General features: G+C 36.7%; 3 protein-coding genes across 3 annotated transcripts; 1 reads left to right on the forward strand and 2 right to left on the reverse strand.

The window, feature by feature from the left end:
* Positions 1-5: 5 nt before the first annotated feature.
* LOC120331441 (U4/U6.U5 tri-snRNP-associated protein 1-like) lies at positions 6-4,226 on the reverse strand. The gene has a single exon (XM_039398524.2). It carries the CDS (start codon positions 4,214-4,216, stop codon positions 1,871-1,873), a length of 2,346 nt encoding a protein of 781 aa, XP_039254458.2. The 5' UTR covers positions 4,217-4,226; the 3' UTR covers positions 6-1,870.
* Positions 4,227-4,243: 17 nt separating this feature from the next.
* Positions 4,244-7,303, reverse strand: LOC120331442 (40S small subunit processome assembly factor 1-like). Its single transcript, XM_039398525.2, has one exon. It carries the CDS (start codon positions 6,044-6,046, stop codon positions 5,342-5,344), a length of 705 nt encoding a protein of 234 aa, XP_039254459.2. The 5' UTR covers positions 6,047-7,303; the 3' UTR covers positions 4,244-5,341.
* A 2,849-nt stretch (positions 7,304-10,152) lies between these two features.
* Positions 10,153-18,569, forward strand: LOC120331596 (glutathione hydrolase 1 proenzyme-like). Its single transcript, XM_039398692.2, has 12 exons — positions 10,153-11,356; positions 11,602-11,769; positions 11,940-12,082; positions 12,319-12,511; positions 12,824-13,030; positions 14,265-14,377; positions 14,766-14,902; positions 15,093-15,280; positions 15,792-15,862; positions 15,947-16,113; positions 16,676-16,792; positions 17,021-18,569. Exons 1-12 carry the CDS (start codon positions 11,316-11,318, stop codon positions 17,168-17,170), a joined length of 1,695 nt encoding a protein of 564 aa, XP_039254626.2. The 5' UTR covers positions 10,153-11,315; the 3' UTR covers positions 17,171-18,569.
* Positions 18,570-26,588: the final 8,019 nt, after the last annotated feature.

A 26,588-nucleotide genomic window follows, 5' to 3' on the forward strand; every position in this document is an offset into this window, starting at 1 on the left:
TAGGATCTAAAAAAAGGACAACTAGATTGCGAAAACTTATATCACAAAGTAAAATACATGTATAATGCATGTTATCATACCAAGATGTTATGGCAAAGTCAATTGTAATACACCACATCACACTCAATTTTCCTTGTTTTCCTGAAGCTATTCATAATAAATCTAAGATCAGAACCAGATAAGTTACTGCTTCAGATATCAATGAAAATAGGCAGTAATTTTACAAGCAAAAACCGCCGCAGTAAAACCAAAGTACTAATGGACTTTTAGGATTTTCTTTTCACTGTGGATCAGGGTCATCTTTTGGTCTAGGATTCAAATATGTACTTAAAACAAACCAGCTTATGTACAGTTTTTAAGCAAAAGTAATTGATCAAGAACTAATTTCTGTTACAGGCTGATAGACATACGACAATCATGTACGGTATATATAGCCACAGTAAAAACAAGATAGCCTAAGTCAAATTTTTTTAGAGATGGGCTTTTTTGATTTTTTATAACAAGCACCTGTTGTTTTTTGGATTCAATAGCTCGGCATTTGATGAGTGGAATATTGTGATACTATCCGACTTTCGAGGGTAGAAATAATGCCAATATGTCCTAATTCCAGTGTTGTTTTGAACCCTAAAAGATTTTAAAACTTTGTCCAAAATGGGGGGTAGAATATATACATATAGTGGTGTGTTTTAGGCGTCCCCAAACACACAGTCTTAGGTGCCATATGTAATATGATGTTTTGTAAAGAATATCAGATTCCTATTTTACCACATTAATTACAGAACTGAGAATAACAAAATTGTGATTTTCTCAAAATGTGACATAAACTAACTTGGTTTTACTGCGTCATGGTGTAATAAGTAGAGCTGGGAATAGTGACCCGTTAACTACTATTAGATGGTTAATGGTTACAAGTAATTTTAAACATCAACAGACATCCAAAGGAAGTAAAATTAATTCGCATGTATCAGTATTAAAATTCCAAATAATTAATGTATATGAGTGACCAAGCAGATCGTCTAGTTAATAGATGGACATTTCTGATCCATATACAATTTTCAACATTCCAAACTAATATTTATGGCAAACAGTTTTATAATCATAACATAATATAATAAGTGATATTTCACCCAATTTTCAAAGGTAAAAGTGTTTTCATAATAACTCCCAGCCCTGGTAATGAGTCTTCTTATGTGCTATCAAACTAGATTGAGATACCTGTACAGTTAGTACTTCTGGTATTACTTTCCTATGAAATTTGAAAAATTTACAACAAATATCTATACAACATTTCTAAAATAACTTATCAGTGTCTATTCACCATCACCAAATAATAATCTTTATAACCCATACAAAATTCAATCTTGTTGATTGAGGCGAGAAATTTAGAACAGAATAGCAGGTTTAAAAATAATTAAAATATTATCATATTATGTCCGATAACAACCACTGACAAAAGAATATCCTAATGCAAAACACCCAACATAAGCAGCGGATCACATGGTAATTTTCATTTTTAACATATAAATCAAGTCAAGTCAGGGCAGTTTCTAGCAGGGAGTACATTTCTAATGTTATCAAAACAAGAGTTGTTGTGGGCATGTTAACAATAATTTAGGCATTTAAAATGATATGGCCCAAAATAACATCAAAAGATTTTCATAATATGATCTGCCAATCAACTGCTACAAAGAAGGCATAAGATAATCAGAATGACAAAGTTTATGGTACCCCTGCAAGTGTTTTGTAATAGGTATTGGAAGCTGCAATGATTTACGGCTCAACAGAATGTCCCGACAACAACACAAAAATATTGATTTGCATCGATGAAAATTGATTTCATTTTTCATATGTCTCACAATTATAATACTAATCATTTCTTCAGCCCTCCACCACCAGCTTGCAATGTTTTACCAGCTCCACTTAGAACAATATAAGGACTTGCTTCGCTTTGTAATTTTTCTTTCATCATTGCTACTGTGTTAAGTGGTGTATCAGTCGAACTCATTTTCAACATCATATCTTCTTCTCCTTTCTTTTTTTGTCGTTTTTCGAGTTTCATTTTACCCGATCCTTTGCCGTGAAACCTGTGAGATAATTTTCTGAAAGCTTCTTTTGGATTCATTAATCGACCTCCTTCATCAACATACTCGATAGTTACTTTAGGTTTATAATTTTTCTTTTCTTCAAAATCCATTACAATTCCACGATCGTAGCGATTACTACGGTCTTTCGAGTATTTTTCGTGAGCGTATTTATCCAAATGATCAACTGCGTTTTTGTCTTCAATGGAATAGTTTGCAGAAAGCAGGTCAATATTTTTACTAGTTATTGTGACTGAGCTTTTTGGTTTTTCTTCCATCAGGTAACCCTTTCTCGTGGCTAGTTTTAGTGCACCGGCTAAGCCGCCTACAGCAAGAGGCTCGGCTTCAATAGGTGCATGTCTATCATCGACAGGTTCTGCCTGTGTAACTGGCTTAACTTTGGCTTTATCGTTCACAAAATTCCATCCTGACGTAACTTCTTCTTCTTCTTCATCTTCCACGTCCATATCAACGCTGTCGTCCATGGAAGTCTCTTCCATAGGCACTTCTTTAATAACATTCAAATCTGAGGCGGTTCCGAGCTGACGACAAAATTCATCAGTTGAATTTAAAGATATAGTTGTAGAATAATTGGCCATTGGATTTTCAAATGAAACTTTATTTAAAAGGTCTAAATGTTCGACGACTTTACTGGCACCGACATCCTCAGTAACCATGTTTGATTTAACCTGTTTTGCCCGTCTTGCTTTGTCCAATGCTTTTTGAAGTTCATTACTGGCATCATCCTCGTCAAAAATGACATTTTTCTTCGAATTCATTAAAGTTGTAGATGTTATACTTGTGTCATCCACTTTTGCAGATTCAATACCTTCATCCCATCCAGGTATATTTCCTCGTTGATTTCGACTTCTAGAACCAAAATCAGATGATGTTGAACTACCCGGTAGAGGTTGTAGATCGTCTGGTTTTAGATCACGTTTTCTTACTTTTCGCACTTTCTTTTTTCGTTTTTTGAACTTTGTCATTTCCTCTTCAGTCAAATATTCAGATGCAATTTTGAGTTGAGGGAGTGCTAAGCTGACTCCTTTAGCTTTAATTTCATTTTTCATCATCATTTTTTGTTGTTCCCAAGTCGTATCAACTTTTCCATAATTACCGATAGTAAATTTCTCTTGCTTGATTCCTTCAATTTCTTCATCATATTTCGAAAGCATAGACTTTTGTTTAAAAAATCCCATTTCATCAACCTCTTCCTCATCATAAGCTTTGTATCCAGAACCTTTGGACTTCACGTCCAAATTTCGTTTTGCTTTTTCAGTATCAACCAAGTTTACACCAACAAGAACATCATCCTTATCTTCTTCAAGTATATTTTTATCTTCGAGAGTCAAAATTTCTGATCTTCCTTCTTTGAACATTTCTAAGGAGTGTTTTACAGTAATGCCTTGCAAATCACGAGATGTGTATGAGTCTTTCTTTACATCGGCAAATTCATTGTCTATTAAACCACCAATACCAAATTCTGCATCCATTTTAGCCATTTCTTGTTCTCGTTTTTCAGCCACCTTTTTTTGTTTTTCCATTTTTCTACTTCTTTCTACCCAAGATACCGCATCATTTTCATCTTCATTTTCTTCTCCCAAAGTCTTGATTTTCCCCATTTTTTTGTTTAAGTTTCTTTTTTCTTTAATGGCTCGTAGTTTTTCTCTAATATCATCCTGTTTTTTCTTTTCCCACAAATCTTCAGCAGGAGCATGAACAAATTCTTCTTTCTTTGATTCGGTTGCATTACCGGAAGATCCACCGACGTCGAGAGGTTTGAGTCCCAGTTTTAACCTCAACTTATTTGTTTCTTCAATACTGAGTGAGTCACCTTCGCCATTAGCTGATGTTGGAGTGGGTTCAGCATGATGTTGTCTTGACTTACCATTACGTTCAGATTCCAACTTTTGGGGGGATTCAGAATCTCGATCTCGTTCACTTTGTTTCTTGTGTTTTTTCTTATGTTTTTTTTGTTTAGAATATGATTTTTCTGTTTCTACATCGTCATGACGTCTTCTTTTTTTTTCTTCTGGACTATGACTTTCATCTCTCTCTTCATCATCATATGCAGGACTTGAACGCTTGTGCTTTCGATGTTTATGGTCTTTCTTATGCTTTTTAGATGATCCCATCGTATTTATTATAATTAAGAATTAACCTGTAAATATTAAAGTAACAGTTCGTTTATTCAATTAAGGCTAGGCCACATATGGATAGTAAATCAAAAATGTAATACATACATCAATGACGTACCAAATTCAACAGTATTACAATGCATTTTTTTTTAATATGCCCAACAAAGTTTTTAACATTCGCATGAAATTGTTATATTCGGCAACAGGTCTCAAATCGATGATATCATTTTGTTGGGCGAAGTTTCCATCAAAATGAATGAATATTCAATTTCAATATTATTGATATACTTTAAAATTGTGAAATAACCATTCACAAAACTTGCCGTCTCGTTCCATGCATTAATTTATTTCCTTTTTTTATACTTGAAAATCTGAGAATTTATTGACATTACAACAAATAGATGCTAGTTCAACTCATTTGGTCCAAAGTTAAACATGATAATATACAGTGTTTTTGTATGAAACCAATACAAATGAAAATCATTGGAATAACATTAATCGTTCCACGTTGATTCATTTTTGTATACTACACTTGTAAAAGAGTATAATTATATGTTAGTTCACTGATCAACTACACATTCCTCAAACTTGCAAAAGTATCAATAGAAATGCAGTATGGTACAGTTCTCCAATTTCAAGAATAACCCCAACATTAGAAGACATCAATTATACCAGTGAATGCAAACCGCTCCTTTATGAGACAGTCTGGGCCTCCATATCGCCAAACTGGCACTGTGCAAATAAACTGAAGGATACACAATCTGAAAATGTCACCATTGACCATTGGATTCCCAAAAATAATACAATTTACCAAAAAAAAAAAATTTTACTGTAGGATTCAAGAGTTTTTAGCAAAAAAATGTTGACAGAAATATTTTGGTCACATGATGGCAGACACACGTAAAATTATTATCGAGACAAGCATGGCGCAAATTACCGCCGTACCAGACACCCTCGTTACAGAGACAAATAGAGTGTTAGTTTTATTGAACCAAATATAGACAGATCTTGGCATCAGGAGACTGTGCTCTATTGGAAATGACTTTCATGATCTATATCTGAGAATTGGTTTAAAATGTAATGCATCAAGTCAATGGGAAATATCAAAATAAGCAGAATTTATTATCGGCGCCTGTTTACAGATTTAATATCTTTTGATGAAAGTTTTAAAACTCCATCCTTATATTTTCCAATTTGCGGATTCAAACTTTTATCGCCTTGTTTCCAGAATTTCGGCATGCCACTCGTCTTTTCTTTATATTCGGTTCTATTGTTCGACAATATATTATTGCCAGAACTTGTATCTTGTTTCAATCTTTTTTGTTCTTCCATGAGAATTTTATAATTAACATATTTCCGTTTTGTCGGTTTTGCTCCAAGTTTTATTGCTCTTTTTCTTTCATGTTCTCTCTGTTCTTCTTTCGAAAATGCCTTCATTCCAAACGAGCCAACGCTGAATTTTAATTTTTCTAAAACTTCCGAAGAATTTAGTCTTTCATTTGTATATTTAGACTTTGGAATATTGAACTGTGAGTCTGTACCAACAATAGTTGGTGATGCTTTTTTTATTTCCGGTTCTTCATTTTTAGTTTTTTTACTTTTAAATATGACAATTTCAACTTCCTTTTTTAATTTATTATCATTTTCCTCTTTCGTCATCACCGTGGATGGAATTATGGGGGTATTGGGTTGTGTTTCTTTAGGCTGTGTTTCACCTAAAAATTCTGAAGCATATTTATCCAAAATACTTAAAATTTTATCATTATCTGCTTCCTTCATGGACACTTTGTCCTTTATTTCCATCTTATGGCGCCTACGTTTAGTCATTTTCGCGATTCAAGCCTGAAAAATAAGAGAAACAGTACCGTAAATGATATGAAATTAGATGATACATTTTTGTTATAAATTGATTTCAAAATTTGTCTGTATGTCACTTGTGCACATAAATTTGTGTGTTTCCATGCCACTGGAGCCCTTTAAAAATCGAAATTTACACCACTGCGACATACAGGTACCCTACTGCCCTCTTGAAGCGTTGCACTAGAAAGTACCGTAGTCCTGTAGTTGAGCTGTCCGCCTCCCGTGCAGAGCACTGTACTGAGCAGCGGGCCCCCATACTGAAGTATGTATTCAGCTATCCCTAGTCCTTTTACACCATTCGTTTTCAAACTGGGGTCCGCGGTCGCTTAGGGGTCCGTGAAGCGATTTTAGGGAGACCGCGAGACAGCGTTAATCTCGGCACAGAAGCACTTTGATCTGAAGTAAAGTTTTGATGTCTTGCTTTTACAGTGTTTCTACAAAGCATGACACGCTCTAACAAAGACATTATTACTGTGTTACGTAACAAATGTTGGGGAAAGTGGCAAGTACCGTAAATCGGAGTGTGTGGTTTATGGAAGGCGCGCGCATCTGATTAAAAATAAGACCCGCGGCCCGCCATAAAAAATAAATTTAGATATAACAATTCATATGTGAAATTTGGTTTTGCTGTGATAGTTCTGGAGGAAAAAAAGACCATAGTTGGACCGTCCAATCCCGATGTCACTAAAACTGCTTCATTCCATTTGCAACAACTTACGAATGTGCGGGCATCTTTTTCTATGTTACTCACTATTAAAACAAGATATGAGAGTTGCATTATCCAAAACAGAACCCAAGGTAGACTAACTAGTGGGAGCTGAGCAGGCGCACACATCTCATTGAACACTCTTAATGTCATTCAATAGATGAATGCTTGATATACTGCGTTGTTATAATTTCTTTGGTGGACCACGAGTCATCAGAAAAATTGAAAGGGAACCGTTATGCATTATTTTTCAAAAAGTTCGAGAACCACTGTTCTACACAATCCGTAGCCTGGTGGTAGGTACCTACTACAGCTACAATCGTGACAATCAATCAGCCGTTCACCTACACAGTGTCACCGTCTACATTAGGTTGTGGTAACGTGTATTTGAGCTTGAGACAAAACAATAAAATTTACAACATCACATTTTAGGATTTAGTTTCGCTCACGATGAACTGTCATTCACACAAAAAACTGAAATATATTTATCTGCACCAAAGTGACTAGCCTATAGTCATTTTGATTTGCACTCCTGCTTGTCAAAAAAACGGAGTCATGCTGCTCGGAGTCCTGAATCCCTCTGTGATCAGCACCGGTGTGCATTTGGTGATGAAATATAAAAAAAATATTCACGAAAATTGACCCACGCCTCTCAGTCCAGATCAGTAGTGAAAGCAATTTAGTGTTTTTCAGTTTATGTTGAAAATGTTGATTCTGACCGCCATGTATCTGTTTATGGAAATCTGAACTGAGACACCGAGGGTTGTGAAATTTCTGTTCCGGTTTCAACTCCATTAATGGCAAAAAATATCCGATCCCGAATCCACATATTGTGTTTTATTATGTAACAATTATTCCATATATACATATGTTAACTTCGTCATGGAGGGTTTTTATTTTGTCAAATTTTATATACGATAAAAATATTATTAACTGTGAAAAAAGTATTGCAACTAAAAATGGTAAACTGTTAATCCGCATGATGAAGAGGTGGAAATTTACAAAAAGCTCGTTTTTTAAGTGCAATGATATTTACGTAATATTGTGTTTATATAAATGTGATGTTTTTATTATAGTAAAAAAATCCACAGCCCTGGATATAGAAAATAGACAAAAATCGATGTAAAAGATCAAGCTGAGTACGTAAAACTTTAACAGCTTATGTTTCGTGAGTATACACAAGTGGATACATAAAAGTCATTTCGTTTTGTAGTGACTTTATGAGTGTGGGTTGTGCTATGCAGTGGTTCTAAACATTTGCAAGCCTTCCGAACACCTGGGCTATTCTGCAAGCCAGTATGTTCCCCAGCTTTTCATTTTAGGGGGGGGGGGGTGTTTCGAAGTTTAGGGGGTGGAAAATAATTTGCTATTGCGATGAAACTATTTGTACTTTCAAAAAATTGGTATGTATTTAAGAAACAATGTACATGAGGGGGCTCCCAAGTTGATTGACGGCGAGCCAAAATACACAGCAGAATAAAAATGTAGGGCCAGAAAAGGCGAGCGAAAAGTGCGCGACGACACGGCTGGGGTTCACGGCTGAAAATTTTGAGAAATAGGCACCAAAATAGGTTCTAAGCTTGATTTTAGATACATCTAGCATCGCAGTTTGTTATGTAATGAAATTAATAATTATAATATTTAGCTGATAGAATTCCCGAGGAATAAATAACAAGCCCGGCTTTCAGCAAGTAATTTACGACTTATAGTGACTAATGAAGTTACCTGCTCATCTAGCATATGGCATCGTATGAATGGCTACTTATGGCTTGTTTTGTTACACATTTCACATTTTTTGAACATGATCGTTTGACTTTTGTACGAATCAAGCGATGAATTAAATTTCGAAATACGCGCGTCAACTGATCATAATGGCGCATAATGTTGTATTCCTTCAGAACTGAAATTTTAGGGGGTGTGTTCACCCCCTATAGGGGGGGGGGGTGTTCACTGCTGCATTCTTCTGCCGAACCTCATATTATTGAACATTTCAATTAGCGCAATCGGAAACTTATAATAAGTAACCTAATTTTTTGTTATATATCAGTGGTTCCTACCCTAGAGGATTTTAGCACTCGTGACCTCTTGTTCACCATCTCAAAAATACGAGCATGCGTTGCGCCGTAAATATATACTACTGCGGTTGCGCACATTCTAGATAGGCCATCTCGATTTACTTTGATAAAAGCAAAGTAATTGTCGTTCTATTTTCGTTTCTTGGGAATATTAGGAATTTAGAAATATTTTCTACGTCTACCTTGCAGTCATGTGAAACTTTCGTTATATGTAGACAAGGTTCGACCGGTATCTTTAGGTCAAATGGCCTGCCGACCTACTACAAAGCTTAGAATTAGGATAGGATTTACATATTTATCTCGGGGGAGAGAAAAGCCGATAAGACGGCTTATCCATATGGCGAACCACGGCCTCTCGTCCGGTTACCATTCCAAGTCGGGTATGGGATTAATTTTACTGTATTGTTTGTTTTCGGAAGCATGGACTTGGTGGTGGAGGAAGCCGTAACCGACCAGCGGTTACGTGAACCACCCAACGACAGGAAGGAGTCCAGCAATCCTCTTGCACATAACCATCCTTACATGGGATTCGAACCTGCGAACCCACGCAGAGTAATTAGATGTGCGGTGGCGAGCGTATTCTTAACGCTTAGCCCGCTGAGCCACACCACCGCGCCGCGCCAATTTGCGGAGCAAAGTGGCATTCATAATGTTATTTTGATTTGTAAATCCCAAGTCCCATTATAACCCAACAATTCATGCACGAGAAAGTGAAAACACCATGTGAAATGAAATGAAACTAGTTAGACCGGAAGCATAAAGTATGCAGAGAAAATTGCATAAAAATCAATTTTGACACCGGTATCGTAGCCCCTTCCAACTGTTCTGTGGCAGTCAATAATAGTCATTGTTGCGTCTAATGATTTTTTTCAGTGCGAATTCTGCAACGAAATGTTCTTTGCCACAAATTTATCACTTGCTGAAGTGTTTCGTTAGGATTTTGAATGGTTGTTCCCTATGACTCAGCGCATACCGTAACTGCGCGTCTTCAACTATCCGTTTACAAGTATCTAGTTAAAACGTGTAAAATCTTGGTTGTGTATTATATTTTTCAAATAAAACGATGACGACAAAATCAATACGAAGATGCGATAAAACAGTAAAATAACTTAACTCAAAACGAGGCAGGAAGCTTGTTTATTACGGTTGAGTTGTTTGCGGTCTGAAGGTTAAGCGTCGAGTACCCAAATATCGGAACATAATTATCAAATCGTGGCAAATACGTCGCGCGACCAATCAACGCTTGAGCGCTCGTCATAGAGAAGTACATAAAAATCTTACGATACCTGTGGCGATATTATATATGATTTTTTGATGAAGTCTGCTGACATGAAAAGTTGTAACCGCCAATGACAGAGCTACTAAAACTTAAATCTGAGCGAGTTATTTAAACGTGTAAGTTTGTATATCTGATATGAACTATTGATATTTTTTCATAATTGGAAGGCTGGGTAACAGAGAAATTTCCTGATATAGAACTGCTTCAAAGGACCTTTTTCGAAACCCTGGAACAGCTCAACCGAGCCCCAGGGGTTAGATCGAATCCAGGTTAAAGTAGACCGTACTATAATTTCGCAGAGCAGAAATATAATCGCTATATTTTTGAAATAGATCACATAGTTTACTAATATTTCAGACATGCTTCAAAATCGGCACCAGTACGGTAAGGAATTAGCTAATCACTGAGTTTGCTGAAAAGATCAGTGGACAAGTGTGGAACGTATTCCCCTATTCTATAAAAAAGTTTATTATTGAATTAAAATAGAACATCTTAATTTTGGTTATATTCATATACTTTCTCCTCCTCTTAAAATTAGTTGAAAAATAGAAGTAGCCTTATAGCGACCTTATAGCGAATCATATTTAAGAACCAAAAATTGAAATCAATTAGGTCATATGTTGCCTGTAAAACCGATTTTTAACAACCACAATTGAGCAAACGATCCAAGTCACTCCTCGTTCAAAAAGCGACGTCAAAGTCTTAAATACTAATATCATACTACGTTTTTAAATGAAATAATAAAATAAACTTGTTTGACATGTCCAAACATGCCTTCACTGTCGACGTGCCTAAAATAGCCGTAAATATTTCCAAAAATGATGAATTAACAAGAATAAAAAAATAATGGGTAATGTATGGGAAATTGTTTGCAAATTTTATCCAGTGTACTCAATGCCAAAGTTAGGTTGCTGGAGATTTTTGAGAATTTGAAACCGCAGAAAAAGGTTCAAATTGGATTGTCCTTTCATCTCAGAGCATTAAAAACAATCAATGGCGAGACTTGCTTTACAGTGGATTGGCGTTATTTGGCTGATGTGCGCCACAAGAAACGTTGAATTGCGATGACAAGCCTTTATTTAGCAAGACAGAATGTGGCAGTATTGATTAGGACCATCGCTCGTGTGGCGACATAATTTTTTTTTATCTTACCTTCAGTTTACCTTTATCTTACACATGCTAGCATTCAGAAATATACTGATCGACGGGATGAAGGGGTAAGAATTTTTTTTTTGTCTGACTTGGCGATGTTTCAAACCATTTCAATACTATGAAATATATATGTTTGAATATATTTAATATACGTATCATAGGTAAATATTTTGAAAGATTTTCATTAAAGTTTGATAGCATTGGTGTTGGAGTACGTGAAAAAGTTTTCTTTGTAGATCTAATCAATGGGAAGTAAATTGATAGAATAAAACAAAGATTATGAATTGTATGGTGTTCTCATATTGTACAGTAAACAATCAAACGACGGGGCCTCTTACAAGGAATTTGAATTCGCAGCTGTAGTATGTAACAATTCGATTTCAAGCACGGTGGGAAAGGATATTCTTGCCGAGGGAGGTTCCGTTGTCGATGCTGCGATTGCGTCTATGTTAACACTTGGTGTGATATCGCTTCAAAGGTAATTCAAAATTTTACTTGTGACATATTAAAAAACAGTTCAACAGTATAATTGTTAAAATTCAAAAAAATGCCGTTATGGAATGGAGTAAAAAAACCAAGATTTTTGTAATTTTTTGTAAACTTCTCAATTTCATGTTTACTATGTCGATATTTCATCATATATAATAGTGCCGGTATCGGAGGCGGATGTATCATGATTTACTACGATGCAGAATCTGGAAACGAATATTCTATTGATGGAAGGTCGATCGCTCCTTTGGCATTAACAAATGGCAAATTTTATGTAGACAACGAGTATGGGCAAACGTACGGTGAGTGTTAATCGGTTTCATATTCTGAAATCGGTTTTTATTTTACGTAAACTGTCTGAGATGACGAGAAGTACAGCAATCCATTCGCATAACCATCTCGCGCTGATGAATATATGCTTGTTAATAAGCCGTAACAAAATCGTGCAGAAATATCCAATATTTTTCGCTACTCCAGGCTTGTTTTTAGGGTTTGAAGAAAGAGTGCCAGAAGGTACTTTCGTTATTTCTTATTTTAGGGAAATCCTCCATCGGAATTCCCGGCGAAATTCTAGGATTCTGGGAAGCTCATAGGATGTTTGGAAAACTACCATGGTCACGCGTATTTGAGCCCGCAATTCTAGTAGCTGAAAAAGGGTTTAAAATGACTTCGTCCACAGAAAACTGGCTGGACCTCATGATGCCATTGGTGCAAGAGAACAAACGGTTGAAGTAAGACATTTTATTTGAATTCCAACCAAATGCAGAAGGATAGACTAATTGATTCAACAAGTGGCCATATTTTATCACATTTTCAGAATAACTCTTTCTATAAAACAGAGCACAGAAATATCAATTCATGTTCATTCTTTCAAACTTTTCCACAATTGACGGAAGAAATCGTGGATGCAAAAAGTAATAGACAATACAGGACAAGAATTAGAGGCCATAATAATATCAGAAATTGTTTGTTTTAATAAAAATAAGCACTGGGCTTATGGGCAAACAAAAAACTTATAATTGTTTAAAAATGGTTTATTTTAGAAAATTTCTCCAACGTTCAGATGGAACATTTAAAAGAGCTGGAGATATAATAACACGGCTGACCTTAGCTGTAACTCTTCGTACAATAGCAACAGAAGGAGCTGATGCCTTTTATAACGGAAGTTTGACTCAATTGATATTAGATGATATACACGATGGGTTCGGATTTCCGTCTGTGATCGAAAAGAAAGATTTCACTCAATATAGGTCTGTCGTACAATGGATGTTTGTTTCCAGAATTAAATTTTGTTATACGTTTAAATGGTTATAAAATTAATATAGTTCGGTACCCGAATATTTTGATATCAAATTAAGTCATGCGTAAATATCAGCTAGTATTGTGCTTTACATCAGGGTGTGCAACTTTTAATACAGGAGGATCAGATACAAATGACTTGGTGAAACTGCAACATATTATAGGCAACATATAGGCCTTCTGATAGTTACAGGAACAATTTTGGTTTTTGCGGGCCGCATTTGGCCCGCGGGCCGCAGGTTGCACATCCCTGCTTTACATAAACCATAAATTTAATGTTTCGAAAAATGCCTCAAATCTTTTTTGGACTACACAATGTGTCTGATAAAATAGTAAATACTGTGCATTTAGGGCTGGGAATGATTAATCGGTTAACCGATTTTAGATGGTTAAGGGTTACAATTTATTTTTACCGTTAAATGACATCTCAGGCATAAATCATCTTCATTCTGTACAATTTCTTCGAAAATGACTAGCATTGTCAGGAAAGAGTCAAAAACGCTTTGAATTGATAATATTTCCGGTCGTGTTGTAACACTCTCTGATGGTACACTCGTATCACAGCATACGAAACTGATAGAGCAAGAAGCTCCTGATCGCAGTTGGTGCTGTTTTCTTTATGACATCTCAAAAAGCAAGTCACACATCGAACACGGAAGGTTTTGTCACATAAATGACATTCAATAACGGAATCGGTTTTACTGAAATACTTCCATATAAGTACGCTGCATATCTTTTGCAGTAGAGCAATCGTGAAACTATCTTGATCTGTAAACAATTTCGAGCGATATCGGGATAAGATTACGAGAAATTGTTTTGGAACGTAACGAGCTTGAATTATATCTTATTACGTCAAGCGTCGGTCACTCGGGTGAACGGTTCAATTCATCCGGGTAAAATGCTTCCCCCGAAATTTCCAGATCCAGTATGATTATATGTATATACTACGTTCTTGAACACCACATAAAACTGCAGTTTAGACTTCCACTTTGTAGAATTTAACCAATCAACTCGAGATTCTACTAAAAAAACGTTAAAAAACGCCTAACACCGATTCTAAAACCTTGATATGAAAAGCATTGCATTTCTTAATCTTCTCATTTTCACCAGGTTATAATTTAATAACTTGCCTCTTATTATTGCTCGGAGTTATTTGGATCTTAATTTGCAAGCATTCAATTACAGAGTTCAAATGAAAGAAACGGTTAAGCTGCAGCTGAATGAGAATCTTACGCTGGTTGTACCAGGAGCGCCATCAGGAGGACCCGTGCTCGCCTATTTACTTGGCATTCTAAAAGGTAATAATATAAAACCCAATTCGGGTTTCGCACGTGCGGTATTGAAAAGTTACGCTGTTGAAAATCGTCACAAATGATTGCGACGACAAATGATTGTGATGGAATCGGCTGACAAACTTTGAATGCCACCACTGAATGCCATTCTCAGTCAATCACCGACCTCAAATTCTTGTATAAATAAAACACAATCCGTCAATTTGCGTATAAATTCAACAAAAATATATAACTAATCAAGGCGTATAAAATAACAAGTATTGAAAAATAGCACAACCAAATTAGGTACTTATACTTATGATGTTGAAATAATACTAATCTATAATTCGGAAATTCGCACGCCATCTGAGTGGTAAGAGTATCCGTAATAAAAACAAACAAAATACGTTTACAGGCTATCAATTTAACGATGATGATTTGCGTGAAAACAAAATTTTGACATATCACCGAATTATTGAGGCGATGAAATTTGCATATTGTAAAAAAAGAAGGCTCGGAGATACAGATTTCTATCCACATAATATTAAGAAGGTAACATTTTTTTTATTAAGGCTATGACTAAAAATCTACTCGTTTCCCCCGTATGTTCCTGTACAATAGACAAATTATTTAACCCAATAAATGCCTCCAAAAAATTTCAGCTGAGGATAGGATTCGCGTCATTGATTGAACTCTGAGGCTTTTCTGATTTTTATGATTATTATAGTTTTACTTGATTCAGATCGTCGATGAAATGCTTACTGAAGAGTATTGCGAAGAAATAAGAATGAAAATTGACGATTTCGAAACTCATTCACAAGAATATTACGAAGAAATCCTTCCACTTCCGGAAGAATGTGGGACGGGGCATTTGGGAATTGTCGGTCCAGATGGAAGTGCAATTGCTATGACCAGCACAATAAATAGAGCGTGTTTAGTTTGTTTAGAATTAAACATAAATTTGATTTCAAAGCATCAGACAATAATTAATTGAACTCAATGTAAGCACTGAATAAAATATCGAGATCGACAACTTCTGAGATGCTGAGAACTAAATTAAAATTAATTTGCTAATCCAAATCATATCACAGCTTTTTATCATAAATTTTTGATAAGCTATGATATTGCTACCCCAGATATACGACGTTATCTAATTTTGATATCGCCTACAAAATATTATGAGTATGTTGTGACAATGTTTACTATAACAGCACCAGCAGAATGAATCCGGTGCCCACGAGAATGCTTCTTCTTCATTTTGACATCAATGAATCAACGAATTCAAACAATACAACATTGAGTAATTTGTCCATGATTCCTTCAAGATTATATTTCTTTTGGGTTCGTAAAATACATTAGTGGTCTAAGAAAAAAAAAAATCCGATAAAAATGAATTGATATAACAAGTATGGAATTCTCATGTTTAAACTCCAATTTTCAGGTTTGGCAGCCACGTTTATGGCGAACGAACTGGCATCATATTCAATGACCAGATTGTGGCATTTGTGAATGGTTTGTAAAAAAGTTGACTACTTGTTTGTTGTTACAAATGATAAAACGTATCTAGTTGAACAGTAGACATACTTTATTATACAGACGGTCTTGCGGATGCCGATAAATCATATAACAGGATCCAACCCGGCAAAAGATCATTGACTTACATTGCTCCAGCTATTATACTCAATCGAAATATAAAAGATACGTCCGTGAAAATGGTATTTGGCGGTTCTGGAGGCACATTTCTCCTAAGTTCGGTTGCTTGGGTAAGTCGACAACAAAATGTTCATATTAGGTTACAAGGGGTGCAATATACCCATCTTGTGACAACACAATAAATAAAAATCATGATGTTTCATTGTACGAAATTTCCAAGGTGGTGCTAAGTATCAAAATGAGAATATCCACGACATTCATATCAACATATATATGATATGATAACACAATTCGTCAAATAATTGCTTCTTAAAAATAAGTATTCGTCCTTTTATAAAAATTGATTTGTTTGTATGTCGTAGGTAAAGCGGAAACTGTTTTACACAAAACAGTGAAGAGGTGCTACTAATAAAATATGGAACCTCCAGAAGTATGCGCACCAAGATGGCGCACAACCTGAACATAGTATGTGTGTACCGGTTAGGATTCAGGTTGTGAAACATCTTGGTGCGCATACTTTTGGAGTACCAAAATATGTTCCTATGCACGCTATTCAAAAATTGGATCTTTCGAGTAGGAAACGAGAAATGTAGTTAACATTTTTATCAAGTTACAAGAGTACAACCTACATTACGTCAAAGCTAAATTTCATTCATATCATTTATTTCTCAGTCAATCATGCAACATTTGTGGTTCAACAAAAGCATTGACGAGGCGATTAGATCAAAAAGGCCAACACATCCCGGCAGGGAAGCAAATATATTGTATTTAGAAGAGAATATGGACGAGGTGCGTCATAGCAATTTTTCATTGTTATTTTTTTATCGGTAATTATTTCAAAATAGGTTTAATTAAGAATTACTGGAGTATAAGCTTTAAAAAATCAAATAACCGCAACATAAATTATGCTATTTTTGCTTGTAGTATATCAGGAATTTGTTACAAAATCTGATAATATTATCCAATTAGGCCGATGGACGCAAATGACTAGACGTATTCGGAATTATTTTTAAACAGGAAGTAGTTCAAGGACTCAAAGAACGTGGCCATGATGTAGAAATGTTAAGTGGATACAAATCTAACGTTCATGCTATTGTGAGATTGGATAACAATAAACTGGCTGCTAAAGTCGACGATAGAAGAGGGGGATCTCCAGACGGATATTAGTTGTTAAAAAAAAAGGATCATTGTGTATCTCACGTATAGCTTATGAGCGAGATGAGATTGAAATATGATTGTATCTTGTATCTATTTACATTTTCTTATCGAAAAGTTTCATTGAAGCATTTGTAATTATTGGGAACTGTGAAGTAATCGAAAATTTTCATTCGGCGCGCTCATCAACTCCCTGTCGGCCGCATTAAATACAAATAAATGGGGGCTTCCGAATGTAATATGTGTACTAGGTTAGGGTTATGCCATAATTTTAGGTATAAATACTACGGGAGGATCTTGGCTAGTCTTCGAACTGATAATAGGACTAAAATAAGGAAAATTGGAAAAAAAATTATCGCCTAACCCTAACCTGTTACCCATGTTACGTTCCGATGTCCGCCATCTTGGTTCGCATACTTCGGGAGCACCAATAAATGCAATATGGCAGCCAATAGCAAAAAGATTGTGCACCCCTGGTCTATAATTTATCTATGTCATTTGTGATCCCCTATTTAATGATGCCTCATAACAGGGCTTCCCAAACTTTTGAGCTCGCGGCCCCTTTTAATATATTAACATTTTTCGCGGCGCTTGTTCACGTTAATAATGTTAAACAGTTCGAAATGTGCATTTTCGCTATTTTATTGACACAGCTGCCGTAATTCTCAACTCTTAGTAGGCCTACTCAATAACAAAAATAAGGACATATTTACTCAGATTAACGTTACTAAATGTGTAATGGGTGCGGCATGGTTCTTATCCGGAATTGTTACTCACTCTTATTGATCAAAATCAAAATGTGCGACGCCAAATTATCAGGGAGAAAACTCGCGGCGCACCTACACGAAAAATATGCTGCCTCAAAATGAAACACAATTTGTCAGCATTAAGGTGTACTTTATGCTTTTTGAGGTTTATATTCATGCAGGCCAAAAAATAAAATCAAAAGGTTTAACTTTTATTTCTTATGTTCAATAATCTCGGTTCAGCAAATGAATAAACTGCAGCCTACAAAATTGCAGCATGTAGGGTTCATCTCTTCTGTTACGTAACAATAGACCCTACGTAACAGAAAGTGAACAACATAGAACGGTAAATTGAATTTGATTTATATACAGATCATTTGCAATAATGGGAAACAATAAAACATTAAGAATAAATAAAATTGGTAAAATATTCAATCATATATTAGTTAATATTCAACACAAAATTTCCTGATTCGTGAACCTTTCAACCAACCTATATCTTCTACTTTTACTGAAAAAAGTAACATTAAATCGATCTCATATGTGATGGTGTTATAATAAAAAGTTTAATTATGAAAATAAAGAATATTTTTCCTTGGTTCAAAGAGCGTTGCGCACTCCCATCCCTTTTGCGATTTTGTATTTATATAAAGCAGGCTTTTCTACCAGGGTCCATTAAATGTGATTTCACTGACTGTTGTTAGATTTTGTTTGTTCGTTTATAATAAACTCATTGCAAAAAGGTCTTTTATTGAAAAGTATCAATACGTATTTTCACGGGGAGCCGCAACTTTTTTGGAGGGCGCAACTTTTTTGGAGGTTAATAATCTTTATGTAGCAGTTTTTAAATAAAAACGTGCTATTTATAAGTAAAAGGAAATCGGTATCCATATTGGTATAATAAAAAATCTTGTTATTCTCTACATACCCCACAAATAAGCCTTAGTGTTATTTTCGAATGAAAATTGAAGACACTGTCTTATTTTTGGGGAAACACGATATCGTGAAAATTTTTGTTTTATACCTTTTTTAATAATTGAATTTCAAATTAATAGTCTGAAAAAGTACAACAAATATAGTACTTTGTGTGAAATTGGTGTTATCTTTGCGGCCCTCAAAATTCGTTTCCAGGGCCGCGGCCCCTAGTTTGGGAAGCCTGCTTTATAAAACCTTATCGACTCATGATGACGTCATAATAGTTCTTCAAAGTATATTATGACAGCATAAATAAATTCGCTCGTGAATACCAAAGCTAATCACCCAAACTGATTGAAGTATGTTGAATTAATTTAAAATTATAGTTCGAAACCGTATGACGCTCCTAGGCTTCGGTTGACGTTGCCTAATGGTAAATACGGCACTCCAAATATATACATGTGGTACATTGGCACTAATGTGGAGCTGCATATATTGTAAGTAGGCTAATCCTTACACAGGGGTAATGAGCATTCGTGCTAGAATTTGTGCAAGAGTATATTATATTATATTATAGTATATTATTTTTATAGTTCAACAACATACTGTAATCGATGCCAATTGATCTGCGAAGTTGCATAATTCAAGACAGGTTCTTACATAACTCAAGGATATGCATAATGTTTTCTTCCACATCACGGCAACTGTTCTGCCATTGCACAACATACAAAAAGAGCTGATATGTTTCCTGCTGCATTTTATTGTGGCAAATTACCAGAACAATATTGCATAAAGCAATGTTCAAATTACAATCTCAATCATACAACTACAATTCAAACTTTTTAGCAGAACTGTGAATCTCTGCGTAAACATTCGCTGTGCAGAAATCTCCATTTTCCAACGCCAGAGGAGTGACCTAGCATCAATTGAATCATCGCGCCCTGATTTCGCATCATAGTGTGGCGTACCAAAATTGATATCACCACTCAGGTTCTTTCTGCCAGCTTATCGGACACTGAAGTTGCAATAGATGTCGTTCACAAAATAATCTTCTTGCGGTTCCAATTACAGCAGAGTAACTAAGTTAACTAACTAGATTAATTATACACCTGTAAGAACTTAATACAACCAAATACTCCAATAAGAAATACAATAAACAAATAAAAACACAGTACAAATACCGTAGGTTACATACGTAACACAAGATACGGAATTGGTCTATGACGTCACAGTCATGAACTATTTACTTATAATGGGATACTAAAAACCGAGTAAAACATACCTAGATATACATAAGAATAACTAGTATGACACTAAAGATACAACACAAATCCTATCTTATCGACAAACACGTAATATACATGGAAATACGCATAGAAATCACACAGGAAATAAACTGCGAAAATAGACTAGTTACGGAAGTGTTAAATACAAGCTAACTAGTGAACAGAGCTATGCCAAACTGGAGAAATAGTAAACCTGTACTACTAATATCATTTTACAACAATAATTACACAAATTAACGGCAATAAAACACTATAACAATAACCTAATACCCAGAGAAATATCTACACTGCCGGCAGTCTGACAAACCAGCTGAAAGAGAAAGTTACACAGCTGTTCACTAGTGACTCAAGTGGTAAGAATAAATATGGGCATACAGAATAAAACAGAGTTATAGACGTGGTCGTCTCATTACTCCCCCCTTTTTCAGATGGGAAATTACAACGAAATTTTCCATCTTCAAAATTGAAAAACCATAAAAATGTGAAGAAACTGCAAAGAACTGTACACTCAAATGAAATGTATATCTAAAATCAAAACAATCAATTGTTAAAAGCACTATCACAGTCAAATCAAATGTAATCATCCAAATATCTAGGCCTTCGCCTAGTACGTTGGCCATTATCAGAGTTCGCATCAACTGTAACTTCTTCTGGTACAGTGTCTGGCCTTGAAGAGAAAGGTAATTCATCAAAAATATCATGAGCAGCCTGCTCATTATTTTCCATAATAGGTTCCACATCAGGTAAAATGTCAAATCCGGTTAAGTCAATGTCGTTGTCTTCTTCATCTTCATGAAGGTAAGGTCTTAACTTGTCAACATGTACAACTCGAGAACGTGTTCCCGAATTCTTCTGAATCCTATACAAGTGATTAGGTAAACAGTCCACAATTCGATAAGGTCCAATCCAAGGAATACTCAGCTTGCGATGCTTTGGTGGATAATAATACCACACCAATTCATCTCTCTGAAAAGTAAGTGGTTTAACACCCAGATCAAAATTTCGCTTTTGTCTGGTTGCAGCAGCATTTAGATGTTGCCTAGCATGAAGAAAAGCTTTTTCAGTTGCACAGGAAAACCATTCGACAAATTCAGTGTAACAAGGATGAGTTGATGACTCAGGTTTGCCAAACATAACATCAACAGGCATCTCGATTTCTCGTCCAAGCATTAACTTGTTCGGTGAATATCCTGTACTATCATGTACAGTGGAGCGATATGCCATACAAAGATATGGGAGATGGTCGTCCCAATCATTTCGATTCTCATTTACAAAAGCTTTCAACATCTGCTGTATGGTCCTGTTGAAACGTTCAACTTGTCCATCTGAACGAGGATGATATGGAGTTGTTCGAGTCTTTTGAATCCCGTACAATTGACACATTTCTGAAAATAATTTTGATTCAAAGTCTCTTCCTTGATCTGAGTGGAGAATTCTTGGTACCCCAAATCTCGAAAAGAATTGAGTAACCAATGCATCAGCAGTGGTGTCAGCTCGCTGATTTGGTAAAGCAAAACATTCTACCCATTTAGAGAAATAGTCCGACAAAACCAAAATGTGTTCATTTCCATTTTCAGTTACAGGCAATGGTCCAAGAAAATCAATGGCAATCCTTTCCATAGGAGCTCCAGATATAAGTTGTTTCAAATCTCCCTGTCTTCTTCCGTAAAGCATCTTGGTCGAAGCACAAGACTTGCAAAATTTGCACCATTTGAGAATGTCCTTTTTGAAACCAGGCCAATAAAATCTGCGCCTTATACTCTTGAAAGTTCGATTGGCACCAAGATGACCTGCAGTGCGCAAAGAATGGAGCTTATGAAACAAGTCCTGCCTCAAATTTGATGGAACAATCAATTGGATATGCGATTCCTCCGATTTACAATCAGGAATCCAACGACGATAGAGAAGTCCATTATCTACAAAAATCAAGTCCCACTGCGACATTAAACGTTTGGTCACTGTTGATTCAGGCATGTATTCTTGAATGTCAGGTTTCTGAGCAGTAAGTTGTTTCCATTTCAAAACAGCAGAAATATCTGGATCTTCACTTTGCCAAGATTTAATTTGCTCATCTGTGTAGGTATCTAGCCAATTACAATCGGAACAGTCTGACGATGATTGACCGGGCTGTTTTGATATTGCACTTACAGTAACATTACTCACAGCCACATCACCATTGGTACCACAATCAGAACAATCTTCTCGTTTGCATTTGCGAACTTGGCGTGACAATCCATCAGCATTGCCATGTTTCAGGCCAGGTCTGTGTTCAATCTTAAAGTCATAAGCGCCAAGTGTTAATATCCATCTTGCTAACATTCCTTGAGCTTCGCGAAAATTGATCAACCATTTCAGAGCAGCATGATCTGTGCGAATTCTGAACGGTCTCCCGAGAAGAAAATGACTGAAGTGACGAACAGCCCACACCACAGCTAATAGTTCCCGGTGTGTAGCACAGTATCTACGTTGAGACTTGGACATAGTCTTACTGGCATAAGAAAGTACACGTTCATTGTCGTCCTGAACTTGAGATAACACTGCACCAATCCCAAAACCACTGGCATCAGTATCCAATACAAATTCGCCGATTGTCCTCGGAAAGCTAAGAATTGGGGCAGATGTCAGACAATGCTTCAAAGTTTCAAAAGCCTTTTGACATTCAGTACTCCATACAAAGGAAATATTCTTCCTGGTCAATCGAATAAGAGGTCCAGCAATTGTTGAATAATCTTGAACAAACTTCCGGTAGTAGTTTGCTGTGCCTAGAAAACTACGAATATCGCTGACAGAATTTGGCGTTTTCCATTCTTTAATAGCCGCAACATTTCCAGGGTCGCAACAGACACCGTCAGATGAAATAAGATAACCAAGATAAGAGGTGCTTCGACGGAAAAGTTTACATTTCGAGGGCTTCAATCGTAAACCGGCACGGCGAAGTCTTATAAAAACTTCCCGAAGATTTGAGAGTGCCATTGAGAAATCACTACCATGAGCCAAAACATCATCAAGAAAATTGAAACACCCGTTCCACAGGAGATCACCAAGGATATTGTCCATCATCCGTTCGAATGTTGCGGGAGCATTCGCCAAACCGAACGGCATCACTACAAAGTGAAAATGACCACGGCCTGGGATGCTGAATGCTGTCTTTTCACGGTCTGCAGGATCAACCTCCACTTGCCAATATCCGCTAGCGAGATCAAGAGTTGAGAACCATTGTGCTCCGTTTAAGGACTCAATGATATCCTCAATACGCGGCAAGGGATATGCGTCCTTGTATGTGACGTCATTAAGTAATCTAAAATCCACGCAAAATCTGGTAGAACCATCCTTTTTGGGAACTAGGACAATGGGAGAAGAATATGGGGAATCGCTGGGTTCTATGACACCCTGAGCCAGCATATTATCAACAGCTTCTTCGGCCATCTTCCTACGCGCCCACCCCATTCGACGAGGAGCCTGCCGAATCGGCTGTGGTGTGGTTGTGATGATCCTATGCTTTGCTGCTGAAGTACGGCCTAGTTCACCATCTGGCCCTACAAATACATCATGAAATTCACAAATCAAATTGACCAACTGTTCACGTTGACTCGGGGTTAGATCCTCAACGGAATTGACCATGTCATGTAGATGTTCTGGTAATTCAGAAGCTATAACCCGATTATCGGATTCGTCAACTTGAATTTGTGCTACAAGTTGAGGATGTGCAATACCAAGCAAAGATCCAGCCCTGATCTTAAGTTGTCTGCCTTTTTGGTTCACCGCTAGAACAGGAACAGTGGACTTTCCTGGATCCACAACAGAAGAAATCAGCTGAATGCCATCAGCGAGGAAAGAAGAATTCAGCGGTTCAACAAGAGCAGCAACGTCAGACAAATTACTTTTCGGCCAAGGACGACTAAGTTGTGCAGGGATAACAACCTTAGAATATGGCGGTATAGTAATATCTTCTCGAACAGTTACACGACAACACGGTACAGACTTTTCAGTAAACAGTTTGATTTCATGACCCTCTATCATCATGTGTCCAGATGATAAGTAAAGAACGCAATCATGTTCTCGGAGATAGTCCATGCCCAAAATACCATTAGACATACCTAGGTTGGCAACAACAACAGTGCGTCGCGATGCAAAAGAATCAATAGACAAATCAACTTTCAATGTACCCAGTGGTGATAAATCATGTCCTCCCACTGCTACAAGAGATTCTTCGAGCGGTGCTAAATGTGCTTCTTTCCCACCTATAGCCTCAAAGATGGAAATGTCGATCAGAGTAGTCATAGCACCACTATCTACAAGAAAATTGAACGGTTGATTGTTTACAAGTACCTTCGCATGCCAACTATTGTCATATTGCAAGGAACAAATATTCAGGTCTATATTCTGGTTCGTTGGTCCGTCATCAAGTAATAATTCAGCGGACACTGAGGACCTCAAGCCCGCTGAGTGTCGTTTAAATTTGCGGTCGAAGAGGAAGCAGCTGTTGCAGGATCAGTGGGATTCTGAAGATGTGGACAATCCCGTTTAAGATGACCAGTCTGCTTGCAATTAAAACATGCCTTGCAATCCCTGCCCCAGTGACCATGTTTACCACAACGAGGACACGGGTTGCGTGGTACACCATCAAAATTGCGATTGTTGGCACGCGGTTTAACATATCCTATAATCTCATCCAGTTTCTGTACAAGTAACTTGATACTGTCTTCAAGAGAAAAGTCGCTTTGCTGATTAACTACATTACCAGTATTGCTCTGTTTCACTGCTGCAATGCGCGGTTTAGACATGTTCTTTCCCTCGGAGTGGTTATTATCAACAGAGTAATACAGTGTCGCAAGAGACAAAGCCTTTTCGAAAGTATCAGGCTGTTGCATGGTAACATGCTTGATCATGCTTTCATCGGTTAGACCGGCAAGAAATTGCGATTTCAAAATATCATCTTGACCAGTAATATCCAGATTTGGGTAGGCAAGAATAACAAGCTCTTTCAACTTATTACCGTAATCCCGTGGCGCTTCATTTGGCTTAATCCTACGACAGTGAAATGTAGTACGGTAGGAGCTCTCATTTCCGGCAGGTTTAAAGAAATGATTGAAATGAGCCACAATATCACGATAGCTAGTACGTTTCATATCTGGTAAATCTTTCAACACATTTAGAGCTTGACCTGTCATGCAAGTAGCCAATTCTAATCCCGCAGTGTCGTCATCCCACTGATTATAACTGGTAACCAATTCAAAATGGCATAAATAACTGGGCCACGTCATGACAGTGGATCCATCGAAATACATTGGCTTTTTGGCATTTGTTGCCATCATCGTAGCATTAGCTGTGCTATTGAGAACACTACGACTAACATTGGCATTTGAGACACTACTAGCGCTCACTGGAGGAGCTGATTGTGTAGCCACTGTAACCATTTTCGGCCTAGTACTAAGTTGCCTTCTGACATTTGTGCCCTCATTACCATTATCATTCAAAAAAGGAATTGTAGGTGCAAGGTTACTCACATGACCATTCTCCAAAAATTTCACTTCTAATGTCTGCGAGAACGCGTTCCGCTTCCCTTCTGGCTGTCCATCTTCTGATCCAAAATCAGAAATTTCATCATGCTTGAGAACAGGTGCTGCTTTTGGAACAACTGTTGCTGGTGTTGAAGTGATCAGGCTGACATTGGGGTCATGTGACATGGGCTGGGTTTCCTCAGGATCAGCAATTTTTCCTTTATTAACCACGCCAGAAATATCTTGCAGAATGCTGTACATCTGCTCAAACGACGAGCCCATTTTTGTATTTTGGAATTCAACTGATTCTAGTTGACTTCCAATCTGTTGTACACAACCGTCCATCTGTTGCATGCGACTGTCTATCAGTTGCAAACGACTGTCAGTCTCCTCTTGCTTTTCCAACATTTCCTCTTGTTTTTCTTCTGATTCCTTCAGTTTTGCCTTTAGTATCTGTATTTGCAGATGCAAAAGTTCATTCTCCTCTTTGGCTTCCTTTGGTGCCGGTACAATCCTTCTTCTCTTAACCATTTTTCCAAGATATCAGGCAACCGCAAATAAAAAAAAATTCGGCAACCTCAAATGTCCAATATTGTCCAAATATTATCCGTCACAGACTAGCCTACTTAATCGGCTTAGTCTTAATAGTCCCTGTGTCAAATAATATATCCTGGCGTGTGCTCGCCAAAAATTCGTATATGTGGCGTACCAAAATTGATATCACCACTCAGGTTCTTTCTGCCAGCTTATCGGACACTGAAGTTGCAATAGATGTCGTTCACAAAATAATCTTCTTGCGGTTCCAATTACAGCAGAGTAACTAAGTTAACTAACTAGATTAATTATACACCTGTAAGAACTTAATACAACCAAATACTCCAATAAGAAATACAATAAACAAATAAAAACACAGTACAAATACCGTAGGTTACATACGTAACACAAGATACGGAATTGGTCTATGACGTCACAGTCATGAACT

This window comes from Styela clava, chromosome 6 (genome assembly GCF_964204865.1).
Source record: "Styela clava chromosome 6, kaStyClav1.hap1.2, whole genome shotgun sequence".
In the NCBI taxonomy this organism is placed as follows: domain Eukaryota; kingdom Metazoa; phylum Chordata; class Ascidiacea; order Stolidobranchia; family Styelidae; genus Styela; species Styela clava.

Coding starts and splice junctions, on each gene's coding strand:
- LOC120331441 (XM_039398524.2), bottom strand. CDS start 4,216: ATGGGATCATCTAAAAAGCATAAGAAAGACCATAAACATCGAAAGCAC.
- LOC120331442 (XM_039398525.2), bottom strand. CDS start 6,046: ATGACTAAACGTAGGCGCCATAAGATGGAAATAAAGGACAAAGTGTCC.
- LOC120331596 (XM_039398692.2), top strand. CDS start 11,316: ATGCTAGCATTCAGAAATATACTGATCGACGGGATGAAGGG. Junction 11,357..11,601: donor CTGATCGACGGGATGAAGGG/GTAAGAATTTTT, acceptor CATATTGTACAG/TAAACAATCAAACGACGGGG. Junction 14,378..14,765: donor TTTACTTGGCATTCTAAAAG/GTAATAATATAA, acceptor ATACGTTTACAG/GCTATCAATTTAACGATGAT.